At 43.7% G+C, this 23,885-nt stretch overlaps 2 protein-coding genes across 2 annotated transcripts; both read left to right on the top strand.

Annotated features, from left to right (window-relative positions):
* Positions 1-647: 647 nt before the first annotated feature.
* On the top strand, positions 648-17,440 carry LOC139554720 (palmitoyltransferase ZDHHC18-B-like). The gene is made up of 10 exons (XM_071367787.1): positions 648-780; positions 916-1,075; positions 1,273-3,574; positions 4,932-5,092; positions 11,765-11,911; positions 12,246-12,378; positions 12,509-12,559; positions 12,777-12,879; positions 14,576-14,688; positions 15,494-17,440. The coding sequence occupies exons 3-10, from the start codon at positions 3,336-3,338 to the stop codon at positions 15,714-15,716; spliced, it is 1,170 nt and encodes a 389-aa protein (XP_071223888.1). The 5' UTR covers positions 648-780; positions 916-1,075; positions 1,273-3,335; the 3' UTR covers positions 15,717-17,440.
* LOC139555405 (uncharacterized histidine-rich protein DDB_G0274557-like) lies at positions 16,580-20,229 on the top strand. The gene is made up of 3 exons (XM_071369153.1): positions 16,580-16,585; positions 18,246-18,585; positions 18,618-20,229. Exons 1-3 carry the CDS (start codon positions 16,580-16,582, stop codon positions 19,166-19,168), a joined length of 897 nt encoding a protein of 298 aa, XP_071225254.1. The 3' UTR covers positions 19,169-20,229.
* Positions 20,230-23,885: the final 3,656 nt, after the last annotated feature.

The following is a 23,885-nucleotide window of genomic DNA, read 5'->3' as shown; positions in this document are numbered from 1 at the left end:
TTAGCGCAGAAGATGGCGGAGAGCTGCCTCGAGGTAGAATGTGCTTTCATGGAGATTCTGCAGACACTTAAGAGTCACGGAACAGGCGATGAGGCATGCAGCGCCTGGGCAGTTGACTGCATGTCCACGACTATCTCTGACACCATGTTTAAACGTGTGACTGAGGGGGGCTATCCTCCTCATGTTACTCATGTCTCTGGGGCAACGGTCACAAACTGTGGTCCAATCAGAATCAGTGATGTTAACCAGCGCAGCCTATCAAGATCAAGGCTAGAATGTCCAGGTCCTCCGTGAACCTCCTACAAACCACTGTGGAAAAGTTTGTGCATAAGCTGAAGGGTGAGCGGGTGCCCATCCCAGAACTAGGGGAAGGAATGTCTACTTCTACCAGGAGAAGGAATGTCTACTTCTACCAGGCCCCAGCAAGGAAAGGATCCTGGTAAGATCGACAGAGGTATTTCTCTATTTTTTTAAAGAAAATACATGTATATTTTTTCTTGTTTTTTAATTCTATTTTTATTATAAAATGCATAAATAAACAAATGATTCAGCCTTCTTCGCTATTAATACTATGTAATGTTTCCTAAATGTAAATAAAATAATTACCTCTTCTCTCACAGACAACCTACGTACACCACAGAGTGTTCAGAGGAGATTCACTACGGAGCCAACTGAAACGGGAGGAGCTAATTAGTATGCTGTGTGCATTGATGAGCAAATCCATCATTAGCTCCTTGTCTTTGGATAGAGCTTTTCAGGTTCCAGTTGACGCAGTCTCAGGTAGGAGTCCTGAATACCTTTATTGATCCTGTATGATATTCATCACACCTCATATTAGATAGAATTTGGTGCAAAATATGCCATAAGCTACTGTATAGTATTTAATTAAATCCTGATGTATTTTTCTTTCCACAGATACAAAGGAAAGCAGAGCTTCTGCTGTGAAGTTGGGTACGAATGCCAGAACGCCCCCTCCTCGCCCCACCCTCACTATCAGTCAGAGGGATAATAAGCCTGTCCAAGAGGACAGCAGGAGGAGAATCCGACATCTCCGTACTCTTCAGGCTCCCAAGAGGTAAGTAGCCCAGAGGTTAGAGGCAGACCAGTAGTGCTGGAAAGTCGCTGGTTCAAATCCAAGGCAGGGCAATGGAAAAAAATGTGGGAACTGAAATTACAACTGAAGGGCTGGTGGTTTCAGATACATTTTTGAATATCCTTTGCAAGATGGACTAATAAAGTTATATATTTGTATTCCCTTATTCTCTAAAAAAGGGTGGTCTTCTCCATGGACTTGGACATTTTCAGGACCACTAGTAGAAGCAGTGGGATGGTGGGTCAAGCTGGCTTGTCCAGTCAACAGCAACAACAATCTCTTCAGCGAGCCTCCCAGCACCTCTGCAGCCATCTCAAACACATCCCTAGCAGCCTCTGAGATCACTGAGAATTTGGTGTGTAAACTCCTCCAGGGAGATTCTCCAGACTTCATGTCATCCAGCAACCACACCAGCCCAAGCCCCTGAGGAACAACATTCAACTAATGGAACTGCATAAACCTCATTTTCTAAATATCTAGGCTTAATACAAATAATTTTGCAATGACATTATTTGGTCACTTGTTCATGATTTTAATATGATCATTCAAAGTAGACTACCTGAATTTCGCATTTTGAGGTGTAAGCAAAAATACTGGTAAGTAACGCACTAAAGGTTTCCTCGTGTGTCTGTTGTGTAAGCATAGATCATAAAAAGAAAAGAGTGTACGGGAAATATTGACTTCATTCCTTGCCAGCAAATCATGAACGCTGTGAATGTGTTGTAAACATTTCATAGCAATCATAACCAAAGGTTATCTATTATATTGACAAGATAGCCCAGTGACCGCTCTTACAATGGAAATGCATATCCTCAATTAGTAAAGGCGAGTGAGGTAAGGGGGGGCCATTTTAGCCCATAGACAATGAAACCAATGTGTGCGCGTCCTCCGCTATCATTATCAGCAGTTGGTCAGCGCCTCTGCGAGGGCAGATACTACTTGTGCATGTTGTTCACACGGGTAAGAGGTTGTGTTCGTAAATTACATCTGGAGTGCCATAGTCCGTTCGTAAATTCAGAGCGCACTCGAGCTTGCTAGCTAACTGTTACTTCGAGACACAAACGAGAGAACACCTTACTCTGACAATTTTACCAGCCCTAGCAGAGCTAGTTAGGGCTGTGTTCATGTTATCTAGATCGTTAGTGACTAACTGTGCTGCTAGCAACAATTTAATTCCGTTTTTTTTACCAACCTTTTCGGACAACTGTTGTATTCAAAGGGTGTTGCGCGTTGCTAAGTCCATCAGTTATTCTGCGCTCTGACACTCAAACGAGTAGATAACCTCAATTAATTTACGAACGCACCCGGCCGTAGTCGTTTTTCTCAAAGTTGCTGGAATGCCACGTGCATCCACTTATATCAGAACATTAACAGCCGAAACATTACGAAACGTATATAAGATCAAAAAAGCCTCAAGTAATTCTCACACAAGCAGATTTTGGGCGGAGTAAATTCTCTCTCTCCATAGGGCTGGACCATACGATATAAGTACACCTGACCTGCACGCTTTCCTGAATTTTAATAGACTGCACAAGACCAAAACAAATTATATTTCGTTAAATGTATATGTTTAACAGACTGTCTGCAGTTGGTTAGTTAGCGTCGATTCGTAGCTACGAAAACTCTGACAAAAGCTCTCATCTGTCAACATCACCACCTGGAAATTTCAACATTAACGTTACTTTCTGCCTGGCTGGACGTGTAGGAGTTGGTGGGCTCATAGGATCAAATTGAACTGTCCGTATCAGACAGAACCCTGGTATGGTACCAATATACATGTTGATGCTGTTCATATGATATGTATTCTACTATCCACTAACAATAGTCTGCTCATCAATTTTGGGCTAGCTAGTTAACGTTAGCCTAGCTTTCGTTAGCATAGCCAGCTAAGCGGTCTGCTGATGAAATGGGTCACACAGCTGTTAATTAACTAGATCTGAGGGATCATTTAAAAGTAGAGTTCTCTTCAATGAGTGTATATTTTGGGCACATTATTTTCATACACTGGATAATGGAAACGCTTGGTGGTGTTTTTTGTTGATTCAATGACGACATGCTCCACTAATTTACCGGTGCTGTAACATGTTTGTAGCTAATGTTACTGGCAACGCGTTAGTCTGTTAGCATGCTAGATGCCTATGTTAGGTAGCTAACTAGTTAGCAAGATATCGGTGACTGCTTATCTGCTCCGGACGCCCAAAACTGGGAGAAATAAAAGTAGTCACACAGTTTTTCGTAAATCATGAACAATTGCGAATACGAACAAATCGAACCGCAGGCACTTTCAACTCCAACTCCGACTCTGCCGCCGCGACCCGCAGTTGTTGAAGAGGAGGAAAGGGCACGGAGAAAGTGGGAAGTTTTCCCCGGCAAGAATCGCTTCTACTGCGATGGACGGTTCATCGTGGCTCAACAAAGCGGTGTCCTACCACTCACCCTCGGCCTCATTCTGGTCACCACCGTACTGTTCTTTGTATTTGAGTAAGTACACATTCTCTTTTTGTTTTGTATTTCTTTGACACAAAATAATGTTTGCCATAGCCAAGAAAACAATGGCACAGGTTTCAACAAACCATGGTAAGTTTGGTTGTGTGTCTGGCACTTTACACAACACAGCAGATTCTGGAATAGAATAATTAGTTTTAATACCAGGAAGTCATATCTTCCTGCAAGTGTCTTGCTGAAATGCGTTGCATCTCCTGAGACTATGCTACAGTGGTGATTAAAAAGTGAGTTTCTAAATCCAGATCCCCTCTGGGTGGTTGAGAAACTCTATTGTACTATTTGCGTGTCAGTCTGGTTTGACAGCATTTTCAGTTCCTCATGTTGAAAATGAGAACTAGTCCTTCATGTGGTTAATCGGGGTCCTGTTTGTTTCTGCAATCAATCTTGACCTCTTTAGTTTCCTGGTGAGAGAAATAAAATGACCTTTATGAAGGCAGGCTACACAAAACACTTTAGATTGCGTTTACACAGGCAGCCCAATTCTGATATTTATTTTCAGTACCCGACACACTGACGTCACGCACGGGTATTCGCCCACCAGTCAGCATGTATTATCAGCCACTGAAATAAGCTTTGACATTCTCATTCGCTTACAATGTTTTGATTATTGCTTGAACAGTCCCTAAGATTATATTTGGTTGTGGTAGTTGCAAAATACCTATTTTAGATGCAGCAGTTGTTAGCTATAATGCTAACACTCATAGACATAGGCTGGTATCAAAGCTAGCCAAAGAGCTATTTTACTGGTTGATGTGTTTTTGAAGTGTAATGCAGTTGATTGGCAACTATGACACAATTATATTAAGCAGAACATTCATGCAATACTTATAATCCAATTTTATAATTGAAAAGTTGTGTGTGTGTGAAATGCACTCATAATCAACATGTAAATATATATATATATTTTTTTAAATGTTGGCTGTCTGAACGCCCTGTGTTTTCAGTATTGCTGAATGTGATATTTCTGGAGAAGCACTCCTGATCTTGCGCCGATAATGCTCAGTAATATTCGGAATACATTGTGGGAAAAAATACTTAAGCTCACCATTTGAGCTCCACACAGATTTTCTGCATCTGTAATTAGCAGTATACATAACTAGTGAGTTACTTATTTGCAGGGAGGGGTTTCTGCAACCAAATTGTGTGCTCATTGCCCCGTGCGGAAAAGTTTGCAAACACAGAAAAGGGCCTATTTGGTCTTGATCAATCAGATCAGCTTTTTTGCCAGTCATTGGGCAAAAGATCAGAATTGGGCTGCCTGTGTAAACACAACCTTACCACTTCAATTGTTGCTGAATATTGTCCTTTTTTTCTTTTTGTCCTTTCATCACAGCTGTCCCTTCCTGGTGAAGCACCTGACTGTGTTCATCCCAGCGATTGGAGGAGTGCTGTTTGTGTTTGTGGTCATCTCTCTCCTGCAGACCAGCTTCACTGACCCTGGCATCCTGCCCCGGGCCACGCCGGATGATGCCGCAGACATTGAGAAGCAGATCGGTAAGGGCAACAAGTACACACTTGAAAGAACAATCTTACTGTCCCCCTCACTTTTACAGCTTTGTGCACTTGTTCACCTACACTACCCAAGTGACAGCATCTGTTTTCCTGTTCCATATTCTGGTCTGTTTGTTTTTGCACTGGTTTTGAGACACTGTAACAGCAACATATATGTTAGTTTCCTGTTTTTTGTTCGAAGCCATGCATTATTCAGCCAGCAAATGGTTGAACCTCCATAATTACAGGCTTCCTCCTCCCTTGAGAGAACCACACACAGTCCCCTCTGACAGAGCATGGTGGGAGGGAGGGATGGATAGCTAGAGGTCTTTGAACTGTTAATGACTCTGCTTGTTGCGGTGTGTGGTCAGCCCCCTGGGCTAATTGCCTCTGCTGTTTAATTGTGTGAGAAATTTAAGACACTCTGGCCAAATTGCAGTGGGATGCCACTAACATCTCTCGCTCTCTCACATTCACACCAGTAGCGGTAAAATCAATGGGGAAGCCAAGCTAGGCAAAACATTACAACTAGGGATGCACGATATATCGGTGAACATATCAGAATCAGCCAATATTAGCTAAAAATGCCAACATCACTATTGGCCGATGTTAAAAATAATAGCGTAATAACGCCACGTAAAATGTTGCGCAACACAGCATTCCTAACCTAGCCCACAATGTCTGCTGTGTGGATTGAGCAGTCAACAAGTCGAGCAGTCATTTTTAAAGAGTAAGAACATTTCAGCGAGACAACTCAAAGCCAAAATCCATTAAAGCCAAGAATGGAATTCATTGACATTCAACCGTTCTCTGTCGTGGATGATGTTGGCTATCGCCGACTGGTCGAGCATCGGTACACACTACAATGTGCGCTATTTTTCAGATTTTGCCCTACCGGAGTTACACAGTAATAGACATACTATGGAACGCTGTTTGGGTCTTTGCGTGTCAAAAAAGATACAGTAGCACTGTCAAAGCTGTACAAAAAAGTCTGCAAACACCGGCCACAAACGATGTGTTTCCAATACCGCGTTGGTAATAAAGCATCATTTGTTCGACCGCAACTTCTGGGGTAGCTATCTTTAGCTTGGTACCTAGCTAGCACCAATACAACCAGCCTGAAAACAGTAGAAACTGCAGTCATTTTCATTATTCTTAGCAATGATTTAGGAATCCTTGTGAGTAAGTATTAGCTAGGTTGCCACTTGTTGTTCGCCTATTGAAATTGAACTTCAGTTCATGAAAATAAATAGCTAGCCATCTACTTAACCCTGTTGCCCAAAGCTAACGTTATAAGCAGCCAGCTAGCTTCATCTGGCTAGTGAGCCTTGACCGGACTGGGTTATGTGTTGTGAAGCTAGCCACAATAAGGTTTAGGCACATTAGTGGAATTTGCAGTTTGCCTTCAAAATAAGAGTATGTAATTGACAGTGGTGCAAATGAATACAAATAGTACAATTATGCCATACTTTTATTTTGAAGGCTAACCGCAAAGTCCACTACTGTGGACTAGCTAGCTAACTATAGCTACTGAAACGGATTATGTTGTGTTATTTGATATGTCAAATAGTGTTATTTGACGTGTATCTTTTTTGACATGCAAAGACCAAAACGGCGGTCCATAGAAATCCTGGTTGAGAATGAAACGACTGAACAACGAAACAGCACAGCAAGTAAGTGGAAGAAATAGGTTTTAATTATGTTTTACTGGTATTGGGGACATACCAAAATAACCTTTTGGTCGATGTGTGTGTAACCTTTATTTAACTAGGCAAGTCAGTTAAGAACAAATTCCTATATACAATGATGACCTGGAAGACACTGGTCCAATTGCGCGCGCCCTATGGGACTCCCAATCACGGTTGGATATGATGCAGCCTGGATTCGAACCAGGGACTGTAGTGATGCCTCTTGCATTGAGATGCAGTGCCTTAGACCACTGCGTCCGTGTGTGTTAACTATTTAACTGCTAGAATGCTTAAAAGGACGCTAAAATTTGAAATATCGGTATTTTTGGCAACAAAAATATCAGATGTTGGTATCGGCCACAAATGTCATATCGGTGTATCACTAATCACAACCGATGTTGTGATAATTGTATTGTTTTCTCTAACCTGTTAGAAATGCATTTATATGGCACCGTGATAGCCAATATGAGGCTGATAAACCATAGCCTACATTGTCACAGACAGTTCCAAAGTGGGACACAGTGGCGGAATAAATTCAACCACGTACATTTGTGTTTCATCACAGTTAAAACCGGAGAGCAACGTGTGTCCTGTTTAAGTCCACAAAGATGTTTCATGCAGCAAACAGTCACATGACCTACACAGCATGGTCAAATGCAAGTTCAAGTTAATTTCACCATCGGTTTGCTCAAGTTATAAAAACATCCTTACTAAAATATTTCCGAAGCATAAAGCTTAAAATAGCCTAATGGGAAATACAACCGCAATACACTTCACCTTTGACATGTTGTTGGCCAACTATAGAGATACACCCCCCCGGAATAGTCATGTTAACTTGTGGGAACCCTAAGATGTGCATTAAAACAGACTCCGAGCACTCTAACTATTGATTCAGGACCACGGAGAGTTACCGGAAAGTGCGGCCTCCACTATCAGCACCACCAGTTGGACAGCGCCTCTCTGGCGGAGGCCGCATCTCAACGAGCACATTCACACTAACTCATCACAATAATATATGCAACTTAGAATAAACCAGAATATATGCCCGCAGTCCAGACTAGATAAATAATTACGTATTACCGTCTTGCAGAAAAGATGGAAGCAAATATGAAATAAACCGAGCTAAAACAATGAATAACATGGTACAAATATAGACATTGTTCACCTTACGGCAAAGATGAAAACAGAAACCATTTAAACAACATTTTCAACAACATAAGGTATATGCCTAGTCTAATACAATGGCAATTTTTAAAAACACAAACAATTCAGTCTAATCAATCTGTGTGTGCAAAAAGAGGAACATGTTGACTCGCCCTACTTGTAAAGGAATGCCACCCTCCTCGCTTTCATGCTGGCAAAATGGTAAATTACGTTTTCATACAGTACTCCGCTAGACTTAAGTTCATGCAGCACATGTTTCCATTGAAATTTTTGCCAAATGCGTAAGTCTCTCTTGTCCACAGCTACCATAGGGAAGGTTTTAATCCCTTTCAGACAGGAAAATGACCTTTCAGCTGATGTATTTGTAACGGATGGCGAGCATCAGTTTCAGGAGCTTCTATACCTCCGGTAAAGTGGTGGTCAGTTCATTTTTCACAAGTGATTGCAGCAGCTCACCTGGTGGTTTGTGGAAGGAGGCATCAGCAATAGACTACCTGCAGCTAATTTTTCAACCTCTGGTTGTCAAAGAAAGGGTAGGTCTGGAACAGCTGTGTGAGTGCTCTGTCAGGAAACCCCTCTTGCTTGGAGTACTCTGGAAATGACCCATGATCAAGTACACGGAAGAAGTCGAGGCTCTTCATGTCAGCAAACCTCTGGGTCATGTGTAGTATGATTCCATCGAGTATTTCAAAGTGCGGTCGTCGGTATCTGTCCAGGGAGCCTGGGTCATTGTCAGCGTTGTCCCGGTGGTTGAGTCTATGCTCATAGTCATCCCAGTCATGACGGTGTCTTTCATCTTCCATTCTAACAGTCTGGACAGTGTTGTCATATCCCTTGAAACGTCACATCACTTCTGATGGCATACACTGTACTATCAACCCATACACAATGTCTTCGGTCAAGAGATTTGCTCTGCAGGGCCTGAAACGGTGGTTCTGTGAGTCCAAAAATGGCCACAAACGCCTATTTAAAAAAAAAAAAAAAAAAATGTACATATATATATATTTTTTTACATCAAATCAAGTTTATTTTATATAGCCCTTCGTACATCAGCTAATATCTCGAAGTGCTGTACAGAAACCCAGCCTAAAACCCCAAACAGCAAGCAATGCAGGTGTAGAAGCACGGTGGCTAGGAAAAACTCCCTAGAAAGGCCAAAACCTAGGAAGAAACCTAGAGAGGAACCAGGCTATGAGGGGTGGCCAGTCCTCTTCTGGCTGTGCCAGGTGGAGATTATAACAGAACATGGCCAAGATGTTCATAAATGACCAGCATGGTCAAATAATAATCAGGAGTAAATGTCACTTGGCTTTTCATAGCCGATCATTAAGAGTATCTCTACCGCTCCTGCGGTCTCTAGAGAGTTGAAAACAGCAGGTCTGGGACAGGTAGCACGTCCGGTAGCATGAACTCCTTCAGTTTCTGTTTCAGAGCATTTCTCTGGCCGATCAAATCTTTATCTTAGCTGGGCTCAGTAATGATCCAATCAAAAACGATATCCAATAATCTGGCCTTCGTGCACAGCGTGCACGTCTCTACTTTTGAAGTTCCAAGGAGTGGCACAGCCTTCAGTACCTGACTGGTATTGTCGACCTCGGTAAGCATTGCTGTCTTTTTGCGTGACACGGTAAAAAAAAGTTATAATAACTGTCAATGGATGTCCAAAAAATATTGAATATTGCTTGTCTCCTGTGCTAAAACGTAAGTTTAGTTTGTGGGCATAACAATGAATGAACATGGCGTATTGAAAGTGGATTTTCACGAGTGCCTGAACCCCACCTCACTGCCCACTCATGCAGCTTGCCCCGTTGTAAGTCTGAGTTCGGCTGCTCGGGTTGAATTTCCAGTACAACAGTGGTGATCGCCTCTGTGTTTCTCTCTGGCTCACATCAGACAATCCCAGCAATCTCTCGCATATAACACCCTTATCATTGACCAAGCATGCAATGATTGACATTTGCCGGATATGTCTGTGGTGTCATCCACCTGGACTGCTATGAAGGGTGCTGAACTGATCTCACTGTCAATTTCACTTTGTATCACGTCTGCGACGTTCTGAATGGCATTCTGTATGGTGTTTAACATGCCTGTAAATATGGTCCTTGTCCCAAGGTGTTCAGCCATGGCAGTATCGAACTCTGCAAATGCATTGACAAGTTCAACCAAATTATCTTTAAGGCTTGTTGCTGACTCGTCATGCCCCCTGAAAACTTGCTCCTGCTGTCCCAGGTACATTGCGATGACCAGTTTCTTCAGAATGTCTCTGTTTTTATTCACCTATTCATTGTGCCTCTGGACACTGATCACTGTGGCCTGGCCGAGAGCCTCGTTGATCCAGACTCGACCAAAGGGCTTAGTTTCAGGCTTCCCATGTGTTTCCATGTCGGTCAAGGGACCTGCCCAGGTTTGCAAGATCAGGAAAAACCAGTGGTGGCCCAAGGGTTGTGGATCAATCGTGTGCTCTTGTCAAATAAAAGGCATGGCCAGCAAAACCGCTTCTTTAGCCTAGCACTCCCAGCTAGCCAGTCGGTTCAATTGTAATTCTGTGTTGAAAGACCGGGTCCCACCCTCTCCCCTGCACAATATCAAATTTTGGAGTCACCCTCCCGTTCTTTTTGCTTTTCAGCTGCTGCTCAAACTTGTTTTGAACTAGAAACTCCAGATCTGCATCCATAGCTAGCTACTGCAGGACACAGACCTTAAGCTAACAGTGACGCTTTGGTGTGATTTGCCGAATCCAAACTGGCCTCCTTTTGACTTGTTTTTTGTTTTTGTTGCTGCACCTAGACCATTCAGAGTTGAGCGTTTGGCTTCCGTTTTTATCAATGGAAGCTTAATGCCGGCTACACATAGGCTACTGAGACAGAGGGGTGCTGTTTTCCTCGCTCTGTTTCCTCCTTTGAGATATAGATTCAGCCTGGCCACTTGCGAAATTAACGAAAATGATGAAACGGAGGAGATTAAAAAAACATTGTATATATTTTTTTTTATGGGCAAGGCTGGCTTCCCTTGGCGTCCATGAATACACACCACTGACACACACAGCTCAGAGTAGAGAGAGAGAAGTGTTATTTTCTTGCACCAAAATGATATAAAAAAAAAAGTTGTGTGGTGATACTCTCTGCAACATGGTTTAAGCCTAATGTTTTACATATCTGCTGGTTAGGCCTAATTTCCTAAACTAGATGAATACATCCAGAAAGTTCTTATCAGGAGTATCATACTTAGTTCTGACAAAGTTGTTCTCTTGAGAGTACCTTACACTTTACTGTGAAAGAGCTCATGCCATGGTGTGATCGAGCCAGTCTATTAATACATCAAATCGCCACTCATCTGAAACCTTCTACTACTATGGCTGCGTTCACACAGGCAGCCCAATTCTGATATTTTGCCTAATTATTGGCAAAAAGACCAATCAGTGGAATAAAAATATCAGAATTGGACTGCCTGTATAAACACAGCCTATGGGCCTGCTAGGCAGGCATCACACTTTCAAACATTACACAGAGCCTGAGTTGATTGACTGCCGCCCCTTTGACTCCACCTTAATGGACACTACTCCGCCAGCAATTAGGCCTAATGCCACTACCTGGATCACAACATGGACACACACACAGCATAGGTTTTACTATCCTTGTGGGGACTTAAAATGTATTTCAATTAAAAATCTTATTTTACCTAACCCCTAATTCTAAAATAGGACAATGTTCCTTGTTTTACTATCCTTGTGAGGACTTTTGGGGATTTACAGTACCCACAAGGTTATTAATACACACCTTGTGTACTATGTCTCTTGATATGTCCTCCCTGTCTTTCTCCTCAGATAACTCTGGATCGTCCACCTATCGACCCCCTCGCACCAAGGAGGTGATGATCAACCAGCAGGTAGTGAAGCTCAAGTATTGTTTCACCTGCAAGATGTTCCGGCCACCGCGCACCTCCCACTGCTCCCTCTGTGACAACTGTGTGGGTAAGGACTGGAGGCCGAGGGGGGCGTTCAGCACGGAACACAGAGGGGGTCAACACACTGACATTTATTAGACTGAATTATTTAGACTCTACTACACAGCCTGTTACTGAGATTGTTTTGCTGAACGGTCTATCGGTCTTATAAAGAGGATTTATTAGTGCTCTCCATAAAGATGCTGATCAACTTTGAAAGCCGGGCCTCTTAAAATGTTAGACTTTTCTACAAATGTATTTTCCTATTGAAAGGAACTGGAGAGCTTGGCCTCAATGTCAATGAGATGTCCTTTGTAGATAATTGTACATTTTCTTCCCCCATCTCGCTTCCTGTCCTCCAGAGCGATTCGACCACCATTGTCCCTGGGTGGGGAATTGTGTTGGGAAGAGGAACTATCATTTCTTCTACACCTTCATCGTCTCGCTGTCCTTCCTGACAGCCTTCGGCTGCGTCGCCACACATCTAGCACTGAGTACGTAGTCTACACAGCAGACACATCTGGCCGCTGCCCTGGCTTGTGATATTGTGTGCAACTGCTGAGTGGATCCTGATATTATCCTGTCATGGTTTCCTGTAACAATCTTCAATTGCTCTGTCCTCGGGGGCACAAGGAGGCAGAGGCCTTATTTTTGCTCTTCAGGAGAGTCCAGCCAGATATCCTTTTACCAAGACTCTGTGTGTCTAGGGTAACCGATCTGATCCCCTCATAATACCACTCCCTGCCTCCAGTAGTGTGGTGTTAGGGCACCTAAACTGTCATTCACTTCAGTTTCTTGGCCGTATTGCAGAATAAGAATAAGTCTCTTTATCCAGCTGATGTCTCTGATGATACTCAAACCATAAACGTTGTCCTTGACTTTTCTTCCTGCACTGCTGTGGAGCTGGTGATTTGCTTCTTTTCAGTTTGGTCCATCTTGGGCCTCTCAGGCTTCCATACCTACCTGGTTGCTTCTAACCTGACCACAAATGAAGATGTGAGTAAATGCCAATGAGTGTGATGTCTTTGTCACCTTTGGGATATGTGTAATACACTTTAAAGGTCCAGTGCAGCTGTTTTAATCTCAATTCCACATAAATTCCGGGTAACAATACGTATCTTACTGGGATTGTTTTCAATTAAAATTGTAAAAAAGAAACAAATAGCTTCTTAGTAAAGGTCATTTTCTCAAGCAAGAATTTAGCTAGGACTGTTGGTGAGTGGTCTGAGTGGAGAGGGGAAAATGGAATATTGGCTTTTATTGACAGAGGTTTGGAACTCTTTCTTATTGGTCTAACTAATTTACTGCATGGTGGTGTCACTATGATAGGCCAAAACTCCATCCCGCCAAAACAGGAGAAAAGGACATTGTGAAAATGATAATCACAGCATTATTCCAACCTTATAGTGTGGAAAATGTGTGTGCATGCATACATACAGTTGAAGTCGGAAGTTTACATACACTTTTAATGACTCCAACCTAACTCGTTTTTCAACCACTCCACACATTTCAGACTACGGTTTGCAGCTGCACATGGGGACAAAGATCGTACTTTTTGAAGAAATGTCCTCTGGTGTTTGGATGTTTGGAGGAAAAAGGGGGGGGGCTTGCAAGCCTCCAAACACCATCTGTGAAGCATGGGGGTGGCAGCATCATGTTATGGGGGTGCTTTGCTGCAGGAGGAACTGGTGCACTTCACAAAATAGATGGCTTCATAAGGAAGGAAAATTATGTGTATATATTGAAGCAACATCTCAAGACATCAGTCAGAAAGTTAAAGCTTGGTTGCAAATGGGTCTTCCAAATGGACAATAACCCCAATCATACTTCCAAAGTTGTGGCAAAATGGCTTAAGGGCAACAAAGTCAAGGTATTGGCGTGGGCATCACAAAGCCTTGACCTCAATCCTATAGAAAATATGTGGGCAGAACTGAAAAAGCGTGTGCGAGCAAGGAGGCCTACAAACCTGACTCAGTTACACCAGCTCTGTCAGGAGGAATGGGCCAAAATTCACCCGACTTCTTGTGGGAAGCTTGTGGAAGGCTACCCGAAACGTTTGACCTAAGTTAAACAATTTTAAAGGCAATGCTACCAAATACTCATTGAGTGTATGTAAACTTCTGACCCACTGGGAATGTGATGAAAGAAATAAAAGCTGAAATAAATCATTCTCTCTACTATTATTCTGACATTTCACATTCTTAAAATAAAGTGGTGATCCTAACTGAGATGGAATTTTTACTAAGATTAAATGTCAGGAATTGTGAAACTGTGTTTAAATGTATTTGGCTAAGGTGTATGTAAACTTCCCACTTCAACTGTATGTATGCTTGCAAAATTTTCTCAATTTTCCAAGCTGTTTAAAGACAGTCAACTTAATTTATGTAAACTTCTGACCCACTGGAATTGTGATACAGTGAAATAATCTGTCTGTAAACAATTGTTGGAAAAATTACTTGTCATGCACAAAGTAGATGTCCTAAACGACTTGCCAAAACTATAGTTTGTTAACAAGAAATTTGTGGAGTGGTTGAAAAATTAGTTTTTGTGACTCCAACCTAAGTGTTTGTAAACTTCTGACTTCAACTGTACATGTGGTGACATGTTTGTTGTGCCTGGTCCCTGACAAATAAACTAAAACTAGTCTAGGATGAGGACTGATGGTCAACTTGTGTGTCTCTCTTGTTCCCAGATCAAAGGCTCGTTGTCGGGGAAGAGTGGGGCGGAGGACACCGGAAACCCCTACAGCTATAACAACTTCATTACTAACTGCTGCTCTGTACTCTGTGGACCCATGCCTCCCAGGTGAGACTCAACCTGGTTTATAATGCATCTTTGATAAGGTTTGAGTCAGTCCATTTAGGATGTGATTTTTTGTGTGTGTGTCTTTCTGAATGAAATATGCTCCATTGATTTCGAAGGATTTTCTCCAATTCATGAATACATTTTTTATCTACTCCTTGAATTGACTGAACAGGAAACTGAATTCACCCTAACATGCTGACCAGACCGCATGTTGATTTTGTCCACCCACACCAGATGCAATCAGGACACGAAATATCAAAAACCTTAAACCAACTATATTCATGGCAATTTAGCTAGCTAGCTTGCTGTTGCTAGCTAATTTGTCCTGGGATATAAACATTGGGTTGTTATTTTACATGAAATGCACAAGGTCCTCTACTCCGACAATTACTCCACACATAAAGGGGTAAACCGAGTTAGTTTCTATTAATCTCTCCTCCAGGCTTCTTCTTCTTTGGACTTTATATGGTGGTTGGCAACCAACTTTAAGGTGTATTACCACTACCAACTGGACTGGAGTGTGGACCTCCGTTCATATTTTAATCACCTACGTCGGTATATGCTCCAAAAAAACAATGAGGAGATGGGAGAGGCGGGACTTGCAGCATTGTCAAGCGTCACAAATAGAACCAAGTTCTATTTTAGCGCCTGACTACACAGATGCTTGGGAGCAGTGTGGGTTCAATGATTGAATAACATGTATGTGTACATTTATTTTGTAACGCTTCCGCGAGCGGTGTGGTCAGCATGTAACCCTGAAGCCTAACCTTTCTGTCTAACCTGTTTCCATGTTGTTCCGTGTCAGTTTGATTGACAGGCGAGGCTTCGTACCAGTGGAGGAGTCATCGCAGACAGTTTCCACGGAGATGGTGCTACCCGTGCTGGCTGCTAGGAAGGAGATTAAAGTGGTAGGAGGGCCCACGCCGTCCCAGCTGCCCCCCTCCCGTGCCTTGCAGGTTCCCTCCTCCCCTCTACCTGCAACCCCCCTCAGCCTGACTGGCAGACCCCAGTTTAGTTGCCTGTTCTAACACTGTTTCCTGACTGGCTGTTGTGTATGGGGTCACCCTCTCATGACAGTCTCAGACCAGTGTACTGTATTATTGTTGGTCAGGATCCATTACAGACCAGTGTACTGTATTCCTGTTGGTCGGCATCCGGTACAAACCAGTGTATTGTATTACTGTTGGTCAGGATCCGGTACAAACCAGTGTATTGTATTCCTGTTGGTCGGGATCCGGTACAAACCAGTGTATTGTATTACTGTTGATCGGGATCCGGTAATCAGGACATTACATATGGTGGTGTTTCCTGTTCCTGGTAGCCAGTCTACACCAGACTGTTCATTGTTTACTGCTGACTGTAAAAGATCGTCTTTGGAACAAGGAAGTGAAACCGCCTGCTAGGCCATGTTTGACCTGGGTGTAGCTCAACCTTTAGTCACTCACGCCTTAGCGTCATAACCAGGCAACTCGGTGTTATGTCTTTCAGTGAAAAGGGGAACACAGCCTATATATGATTCATCCACTTCCTGGCTTGGTTAGAGGTTGAGCCGTTGTTGTTTTGAGGTCCAAGAGAAACTTAAGTACTATGAGTTTATTAGAACATGTTTGTTTACAAAGTGTGACTGCCACTGGGCTATTTAGTTCAGTCTTACGGTAGTGGCTCTCTCCAACCCTTCAGACTGTCTGCCTCTTCCAAACCAACAGGCCCTTTCTGCTGTTTACACTCAAGCAATATCCAGACAAGCTAACCTTGGTTTACTTTAAGGATACAAGGGCTCAGTCTTGTCTGCTGGGAGGTTGCATATTATATGTATTTTTGCACAGAAGGAGTTAGACCATAGAAGATGATGTACAGTATTGGTTCAGTATTTATACTTTTTAGCAAACACATGCTGGTAATGGAAGTGGTTACTGCTGGGGATGTACCTGTCACAAACACATGCTGGTAATGGAAGTGGTTACTGCTGGGGATGTACCTGTCACAAACACATGCTGGTAATGGAAGTGGTTACTGCTGGGGATGTACCTGTCACAAACACATGCTGGTAATGGAAGTGGTTACTGCTGGGGATGTACCTGTCACAAACACATGCTGGTAATGGAAGTGGTTACTGCTGGGGATGTACCTGTCACAAACACATGCTGGTAATGGAAGTGGTTACTGCTGGGGATGTACCTGTCACAAACACATGCTGGTAATGGAAGTGGTTACTGCTGGGGATGTACCTGTCACAAACACATGTCTGTACCCAAGTGCTGTCTCAATCTGGACACTGACATGCAGTTGGCCAGCAGAAAGAGTGGGGGAATCTTTTATTGACACACATGGAGTTGTCTTTGTTTACAGAGTGTGAACACTTGTCTTTCCTCAATGTTGTCTGTATTTTGTATTTGTCTCTGATGTGAGTCTGTTGGTGTAGTTGTGTGTCATAGCATAATATAATGGTCATGTGACACAAGCTACATCCATTTCTACATTTGAGTCATTTATCAGATGTTGTTATCCAGAGCGACATACAGGAGCCAGTAGGGTTCAGTGGCTTGTTCTAGTGTATTCTAACCAGATCTGAACTGCTGCCCTCTAGCCAGCCATCTCCCTCTTACTGGTTCCTTATGCTTTTATATTCTTTCTCTTTCTTTTATTTTGGTCTTTTTAATATTTGTCATTTTGTAATATATTAAGTCCATCTGAAATGTACTGTATAAAACATTGCATTTAAAAAAATAAAATAAATATACTTATTCCCAAATGAGTTCTCAATAGACATACATTAATTTATTTGTATGTTTTCTGTGTTAAGACATTATGATAAATGTGTGAACAGTTCCTACTAGAGGTCGACCGATTATGATTTTTCAACGCCGATACCGATTAATCGGGCCAATTTTATTTATTTGTAGTAATGACAATTACAACAATACTGAATGAACACTTTTATTTTAACTTAATATAATACATAAATAAAATCAATTTGGTCTCAAATAAATAATGAAACGCCCGCTCGCTCTGCCTCTCACCCGCTCGCTGCTCTGCCCCGCTCGTCGCTCTGCCCCTCTCGTCCGCTCACCGCTCTGCCCCTCTCGCCCGCTCTGCTGCGCGATCTGCCGCTCGCTCGATCTGCCCCCCCGCTTGATCTTCCCCTCTCGCTCTGCCCCTCTCGCCTGCTCGCTCTGCCCCTCTCGCTCTGCCCCTCATTCGCCGCTCTGCCCCTCTCGCCCGCTCGCTCTGCCCCTCTCGCTTTGCCCCGCTCGCCGCTCTGCCCCTCTCGCCAGCTCGCCGCTCTGCCCCTCTCGCCCCGCCCTCTCGCTCTGCCCCTCTCTGCCCCCCCGCTCGCTCTCGCTCTGCCCCTCGCTCGCGCTCTGCCGCTCTCGCTCTGCCCCTCGCTCGCGCTCTGCCGCTCGCTCTCTGCCCCTCGCTCGCTCTGCCGCTCGCTCTCTGCCCCTCTCTCTCACTCGCTCTGCCTCTCTCTCTTTGGTTCGCTCTCTCCTTCCACCCAATGCACACAGGGAACTAAAAACTTGTTGGAGTTGGCTTCTCGCTCTCCATGCCCCCAGACAGTGAAACCCCAGACCGTCTCTACTTCTTCTCCAGACAGCATCGACCCAACGGTGACCTCTGACCCTGTTGCCGTGCCCTCTCTGACATGTGGGATCCGGCACCACAGCCACACCACCAGCCGTCTGGACGAACCCCACCAGCACCATAACCGGCACCACAGCCACACCACCAGCCGCCTGGACGAACCCCACCAGCACCATAACCGGCGCCACAGCCACACCACCAGCCGTCTGGACGAACCCCACCAGCAGCACCATAACCGGCACCACAGCCACACCACCAGCCGTCTGGACGAACCCCACCAGCAGCACCATAACCGGCGCCACACCACCAGCCGTCTGGACGAACCCCACCAGCACCATAACCGGCACCACAGCCACACCACCAGCCGTCTGGACGCACCATAACCGGCACCACAGCCACACCACCAGCCGCCTGGACGCACCATAACCGGCACCACAGCCACACCACCAGCCGTCTGGACGAACCCCACCATCACCATAACCGGCACCACAGCCACACCACCAGCCGTCTGGACGAACCCCACCAGCAGCACCAGTACCATAACCGGCACCACAGCCACACCACCAGCCGTCTGGACGAACCCCACCAGCACCAGCACCATAACCGGCACCACAGCCACACCGCCAGCCGTCTGGACGAACCCCACCAGCAGCACCATAACCGGCACCACAGCCACACCACCAGCCGTCTGGACGAACCCCACCAGCAGCACCAGTACCATAACCGGCACCACAGGACTCTGTCAAAGCGGAGCAGCAGCAAGCAGGCCGCTCTACACATCTCCAACCCGGCTGACGTCAGCCTCTACCCCCCCATCTCTCCAGGCCTGGGGCCTAGTCATGGTTCAGGGGCAGAGGACCACAGAAGAAAGGAAAGCTTTGCCGCGCTGCACTGACTCACTCACAGCTCTAAGCTCTGCCAGTGAGACATTACAGCTTCCTATCAGCAGAGGGCGCTACCAGCTATGTGAGATGCAGTGAGCGGGTGAATCTGATGTGAACAGTTATATAGGTCACACAAACCTCAATTTAATTGAACTGAATAGCTCCTTTTGTTTACAGCGAAAGAGCTGATGTTTTGTGGAGTGAACTTGGGTAGCTACTCAGTGAGCAGAAGAGACCTAGCCAGCACTACAGAGCCTCATACAGACGTTGTTGTTAGTATGGTTGGCAGGCAAAACACTAGACTAGCATCCAAACTAAAGTCGCTACCTTTTTAACAACTCTTGATCCACTTCGTTACACCTACCCCTGCTATACCTGCACAAACAATCCAATGAACTGAGCATGAAACATGACTTCACTGAGGAGTAGGTTACACAATGATCACTTAACACCCACGCTCCATTTCCTAACAAATGTATTGTAGTCCACTTGGACCTCCAGTATTCTCATTCACTAGAGAAGTGAAGTCACTGCATATTTTATATTTTAAAAAGTGTTTCCCTTCATCACAGCAACTTAGACATACTGTAGATTGGAGGTCATTGAAGGGCAAAACAATGCATTGTGGAGGTTGGTTTCAAATTGTGTTAAGAGCTTTTGCTGTTATTTCAGCCAATGTTCCTCTCAAAATGAAACTTCAGAATAAAAAGCAACGACTTCATAATGGTTTATTTTATGTTAATCATGGATCCAGAATAGTTGGTCTGTTGAGCTCTTTGTTTAGTTTTGTTCAACATTATTGATTTATTTACAGAAACCTGTCAATTTGTGTGTTTATAACCTGTGTGATATACTCCTTCATACAGTAACTTGAATTGATGCACTCTGTTCGCGTGTTACACACCAAGACCACCAGATGGCGACAGTTACAACCAAATCTAGTTTTGACATGTTTACACACTTACAAAAGAGCTCTCAGAATGAGTACAATGTTTGCTAGTCAAGTAGTGACATAAACATGGTCTTTTCTTAGAGTATTTGTTTGTTTCTGTTTACTGGCAAAATGGCCTAAACATGAGTGCATAATTCCCCCTTCAGATTGTTATAGTTTTACACTACATCGTTATTAAGCAATTCAAGCAGATGGCCAGTGCTTATATTGTCCATTTTAAAAATAAATAGAATGTAGGCTGACTGAATTGTGGGGAATGTTGCACACTAAAAGATGAACTGAATATTTCTTCCTCCTTCAGCAACAGGCCCCTGCATGCCCCTTAATTGTAGTTTGCCCTTGCTGTCTGAATGACGTTGAGGGTTACACAGGGCACATGTATGTTTGACAGGGTCCTACCCTTACCCTCGCCCTGTGTATGTACGGTATGTTTGCCTTGGAATGTCAGGTTGGCAGCCTGAAGCCATAGCTTTCCGTCTCGTTTAAGAAGAAGAACAAACACGTTTATGGAGAGACAGCAGCTAGGATCAGCTATCATATTTACAACTTAGCAGACACTTTCATCCTAAACATCTTACAGGAAGGGCATACATTTGTATGTGATTCCTGAGGGAATTGAACCCAAAGCCTAGCACCAGGATGGCTTATTTCATCCCCAGTCTGTATTACAGTGCCATGACATAGAGAGAGAGTTATCAGGCATGCAGGCAGGGAGATCCCCACCCCAGTTGATTATGAGAGTTTTTTTTATCTTCGTCTTTGGCTGCAGGTCACAACATTTCATCACCATTTACTTTTACAATCTATCTGGCATGGGGTCCTACCTCTGTTTTGATATGATACGATCACTGATTTGATAAGTGATAAGTTTTCAATCAGGAACTATTGATGAGAGGTTATTGCCGACCAACCCTAATAACAGGTTACAGTGTCTGTAATGATGATGAGGATAACCTGTGTCCTATTTCAGTGATTATGTGGCCACGTCAATTGGTTGTGGAGAGAATGATTGCGGACAATTACAATGATTCCCTTTCCACTGGTCCATGATGGTCCATGCTACAAATAGAGTACCATTCAATACTGCCACCCATAGCAGTAAATAAGTACCTCTTCACTGGAGGATCCTGATGGGGGATTATTGGTGAAACACTGTAATTTATCCACTCCAGGTCTCTCACACACCTGACAACACAAGAGTATTGTAGCGACCTTCTTGCTCTATCATGTGGGGGGAGGAGTTCAAAATTATATTTATGTAAATGTAACCTTTATTTAACTAGGCAACTCAGTTAAAAACAAATTCTTATTTTCAATGACAGCCTAGGAACAGTGGGTTAACTGCCTTGTTCAGGGGCAGAACGACACATTTTTACCTTGTCAGCTCAGGGATTCGATCTTGCAACCTTTGCGGCTACCTGCCACCCCAATGTAATGTAATGCTGAATACCAAGGTTCAGGTCCTTTATTGATAATGATACTACAGCAAATCGATGTGGCAGGGAAACAAACACAGGTTGCTGGCGTGAAAGGCAAACGCATTGTGCCAATAAGGTTAACTCACTCAGTGGGAATTGTAATGAGGCTCACACAGTGAGGATTGCTACATTGCCCCCTTCTGACACCAGTGTGGCATTAGAGGGTCCACTCCTTAGCTAGTTAACTAACTAGAAGAATGAGAAGATGGTAGCTCAAGTTGAACCGGCAAACCAGGTTAATGCCCTTGAAATACAGGCTAACAGAGGGTTATAGAAGGGTTGCCCAAAACAATAAGCGTATCAGACTCACTGTATAACTTGGTGGAAGTCAGAGATGTTATTGTGATCCATTCAGTCTCGGTCTGTCTCGCTCTGTCACCCCTCAACCCCCAAAACTAGTGGCCTATCAGCTATCCCGAGACTTCCGAGTAAGGGCAACGGTCTAAGGCACTGCATCTCAGTGCTAGAGGTGTTACTGCAGACACCCTGGTTCCATTCCAGGCTGTATCACAACCGACCGTGATTGGGAGTCCCATAGGGCGGCGCACAATTGGCCCAGCGTCGTCCGGTGTAGGCAGTCATTGTAAATAAGAATTTGTTCTTAACTGACTTGCCTAGTTAAATAAAGTTAATAAAAAACACGACTGTTAGCATGTTGAGCTGAAGCCTTGGTCACTTTACTCTCATCACACAAGTGTGGTTCACTAATCCATTTCCATTACACATGAATGGAACAAACCTGCTTGTATCCAACTGACACTGTAGCTGTCAGCATCACAGGGTTTGCCATGTCAAATCATTGGCAACTGAATAAGACTTGGGGCATCAAGCCTTTTTAAAATTGATGCCCATCAGTTTATTCAGCAGTCCTTTTAAAACCTCTACAGGATCAGTGTCCCTATAACTCAGATTCTGATTTTCAATGACGGCCTAGGAACAGTGGGTTAACTGCCTTGTTCAGGGGCAGAACGACAGATTTTTACCTTGTCAGCTCAGGGATTCAATCTTGCTACCTTTCGGTTACTAGTCCAACGTTCTAACCACTAGGCTACCCTGCCACCATGACTAGAATGACGTAACAGCCAACTTTACAGGACATAGACATGTCTTATATGTGCAGAAAGCTTCAATTCTTGTTCATCTAACTGCACTATCCAAGTTACAGTAGCTATTATAGTGAAAAAATACCATGCTATTGTTTGAGAATAGTGCACAACAACAACAAAAATCTTTTATCACAGCAACTGGTTTGATACATTCACCTCTGAAGGTAAGTAATGTACTTACATTTAGTAATCTTGCTCTTATTTGTCATCCTGAGAGTCCCAGAGATAAAATGTAGCATAGTTTTGTTTGATCAAATCTATTTTTATATTCAAATGTAGGAACTGGGTTCTACAGTTTGAAGCCCTGCTGTCTCTGGCTCCACACCCACCACGTCAGGCCATGTAGATGTGTGAAAGTTTGTGTATAAGCTAATGATCCATCATGTATGACATTCCTGGGAGTGTGTAAATGTACATTTTGTATTACCATATAATTTGTGTATGTTCTCTATAGTTATGTACCTGAAAATGTATAAATTCACCAAATCGGCACTTTATTTTAACCAGGTAGGCCAGTTGAGAACAATCTCTCATTTACAACTGCGACCTGGCCAAGATAAAGCAACGCAGTGCGACACAAACACAGAGTTACACATGGGATAAACAAACATACAGTCAATAACACAATAGAAAAATCTATATACATTGGTAAGATTAGGGAGGTAAGGAAATAAATAGGCCATAGTGGCGAAATAATTACAATATAGCAATTTAACACTGAAGTGATAGATGTGCAGAAAATGAATGTGCAAGTAGAGATACTGGGGTGCAAAGGAGCAAAACATTTTAAATAACAATATGGGGATGTTGGGTGGGCTATTTACAGATGGGCTGTGTACAGGTGCAATGATCGGTAAGCTGCTCTGATAGCTGATGCTTAAAGTTAGGGAGGGAGTTATAAGACTCCAGCTTCAGTGATTTTTATAATTTATTCCAGTCTTCTGCAGCAGAGAACTGGAAGGAAAGGTGGCCAAAGGAGGAGTTGGCTTTGGGGATGACCAGTGAAATATACCTGCTGGAGCGCGTGCTATGGGTGGGTGCTGCTATGGTGACCAGTGAGCTGAGATAAGGCGGGGCTTTACCTAGCAAAGACTTATAGATCACCTGGAGTCAGTGGGTTGGGCAACAAATATGAAGTGAGGGCCAGCCAATGAGAGCATACAGGTCGCAGTGGTGGGTAGTATATGGGTCT

The sequence above is a fragment of the Salvelinus alpinus genome, chromosome 26, assembly GCF_045679555.1.
Source record: "Salvelinus alpinus chromosome 26, SLU_Salpinus.1, whole genome shotgun sequence".
In the NCBI taxonomy this organism is placed as follows: domain Eukaryota; kingdom Metazoa; phylum Chordata; class Actinopteri; order Salmoniformes; family Salmonidae; genus Salvelinus; species Salvelinus alpinus.
Note: the sequence above shows the minus strand (reverse complement) of the source record. Positions and strands in the feature narration are given on the sequence as shown.

Coding starts and splice junctions, on each gene's coding strand:
- LOC139555405 (XM_071369153.1), top strand. Junction 18,586..18,617: donor CCGGCGCCACACCACCAGCC/GTCTGGACGAAC, acceptor CACCATAACCGG/CACCACAGCCACACCACCAG.
- LOC139554720 (XM_071367787.1), top strand. CDS start 3,336: ATGAACAATTGCGAATACGAACAAATCGAACCGCAGGCACTTTCAACT. Junction 3,575..4,931: donor GTACTGTTCTTTGTATTTGA/GTAAGTACACAT, acceptor CTTTCATCACAG/CTGTCCCTTCCTGGTGAAGC. Junction 12,560..12,776: donor CTTCAGGAGAGTCCAGCCAG/ATATCCTTTTAC, acceptor TTCTTCCTGCAC/TGCTGTGGAGCTGGTGATTT.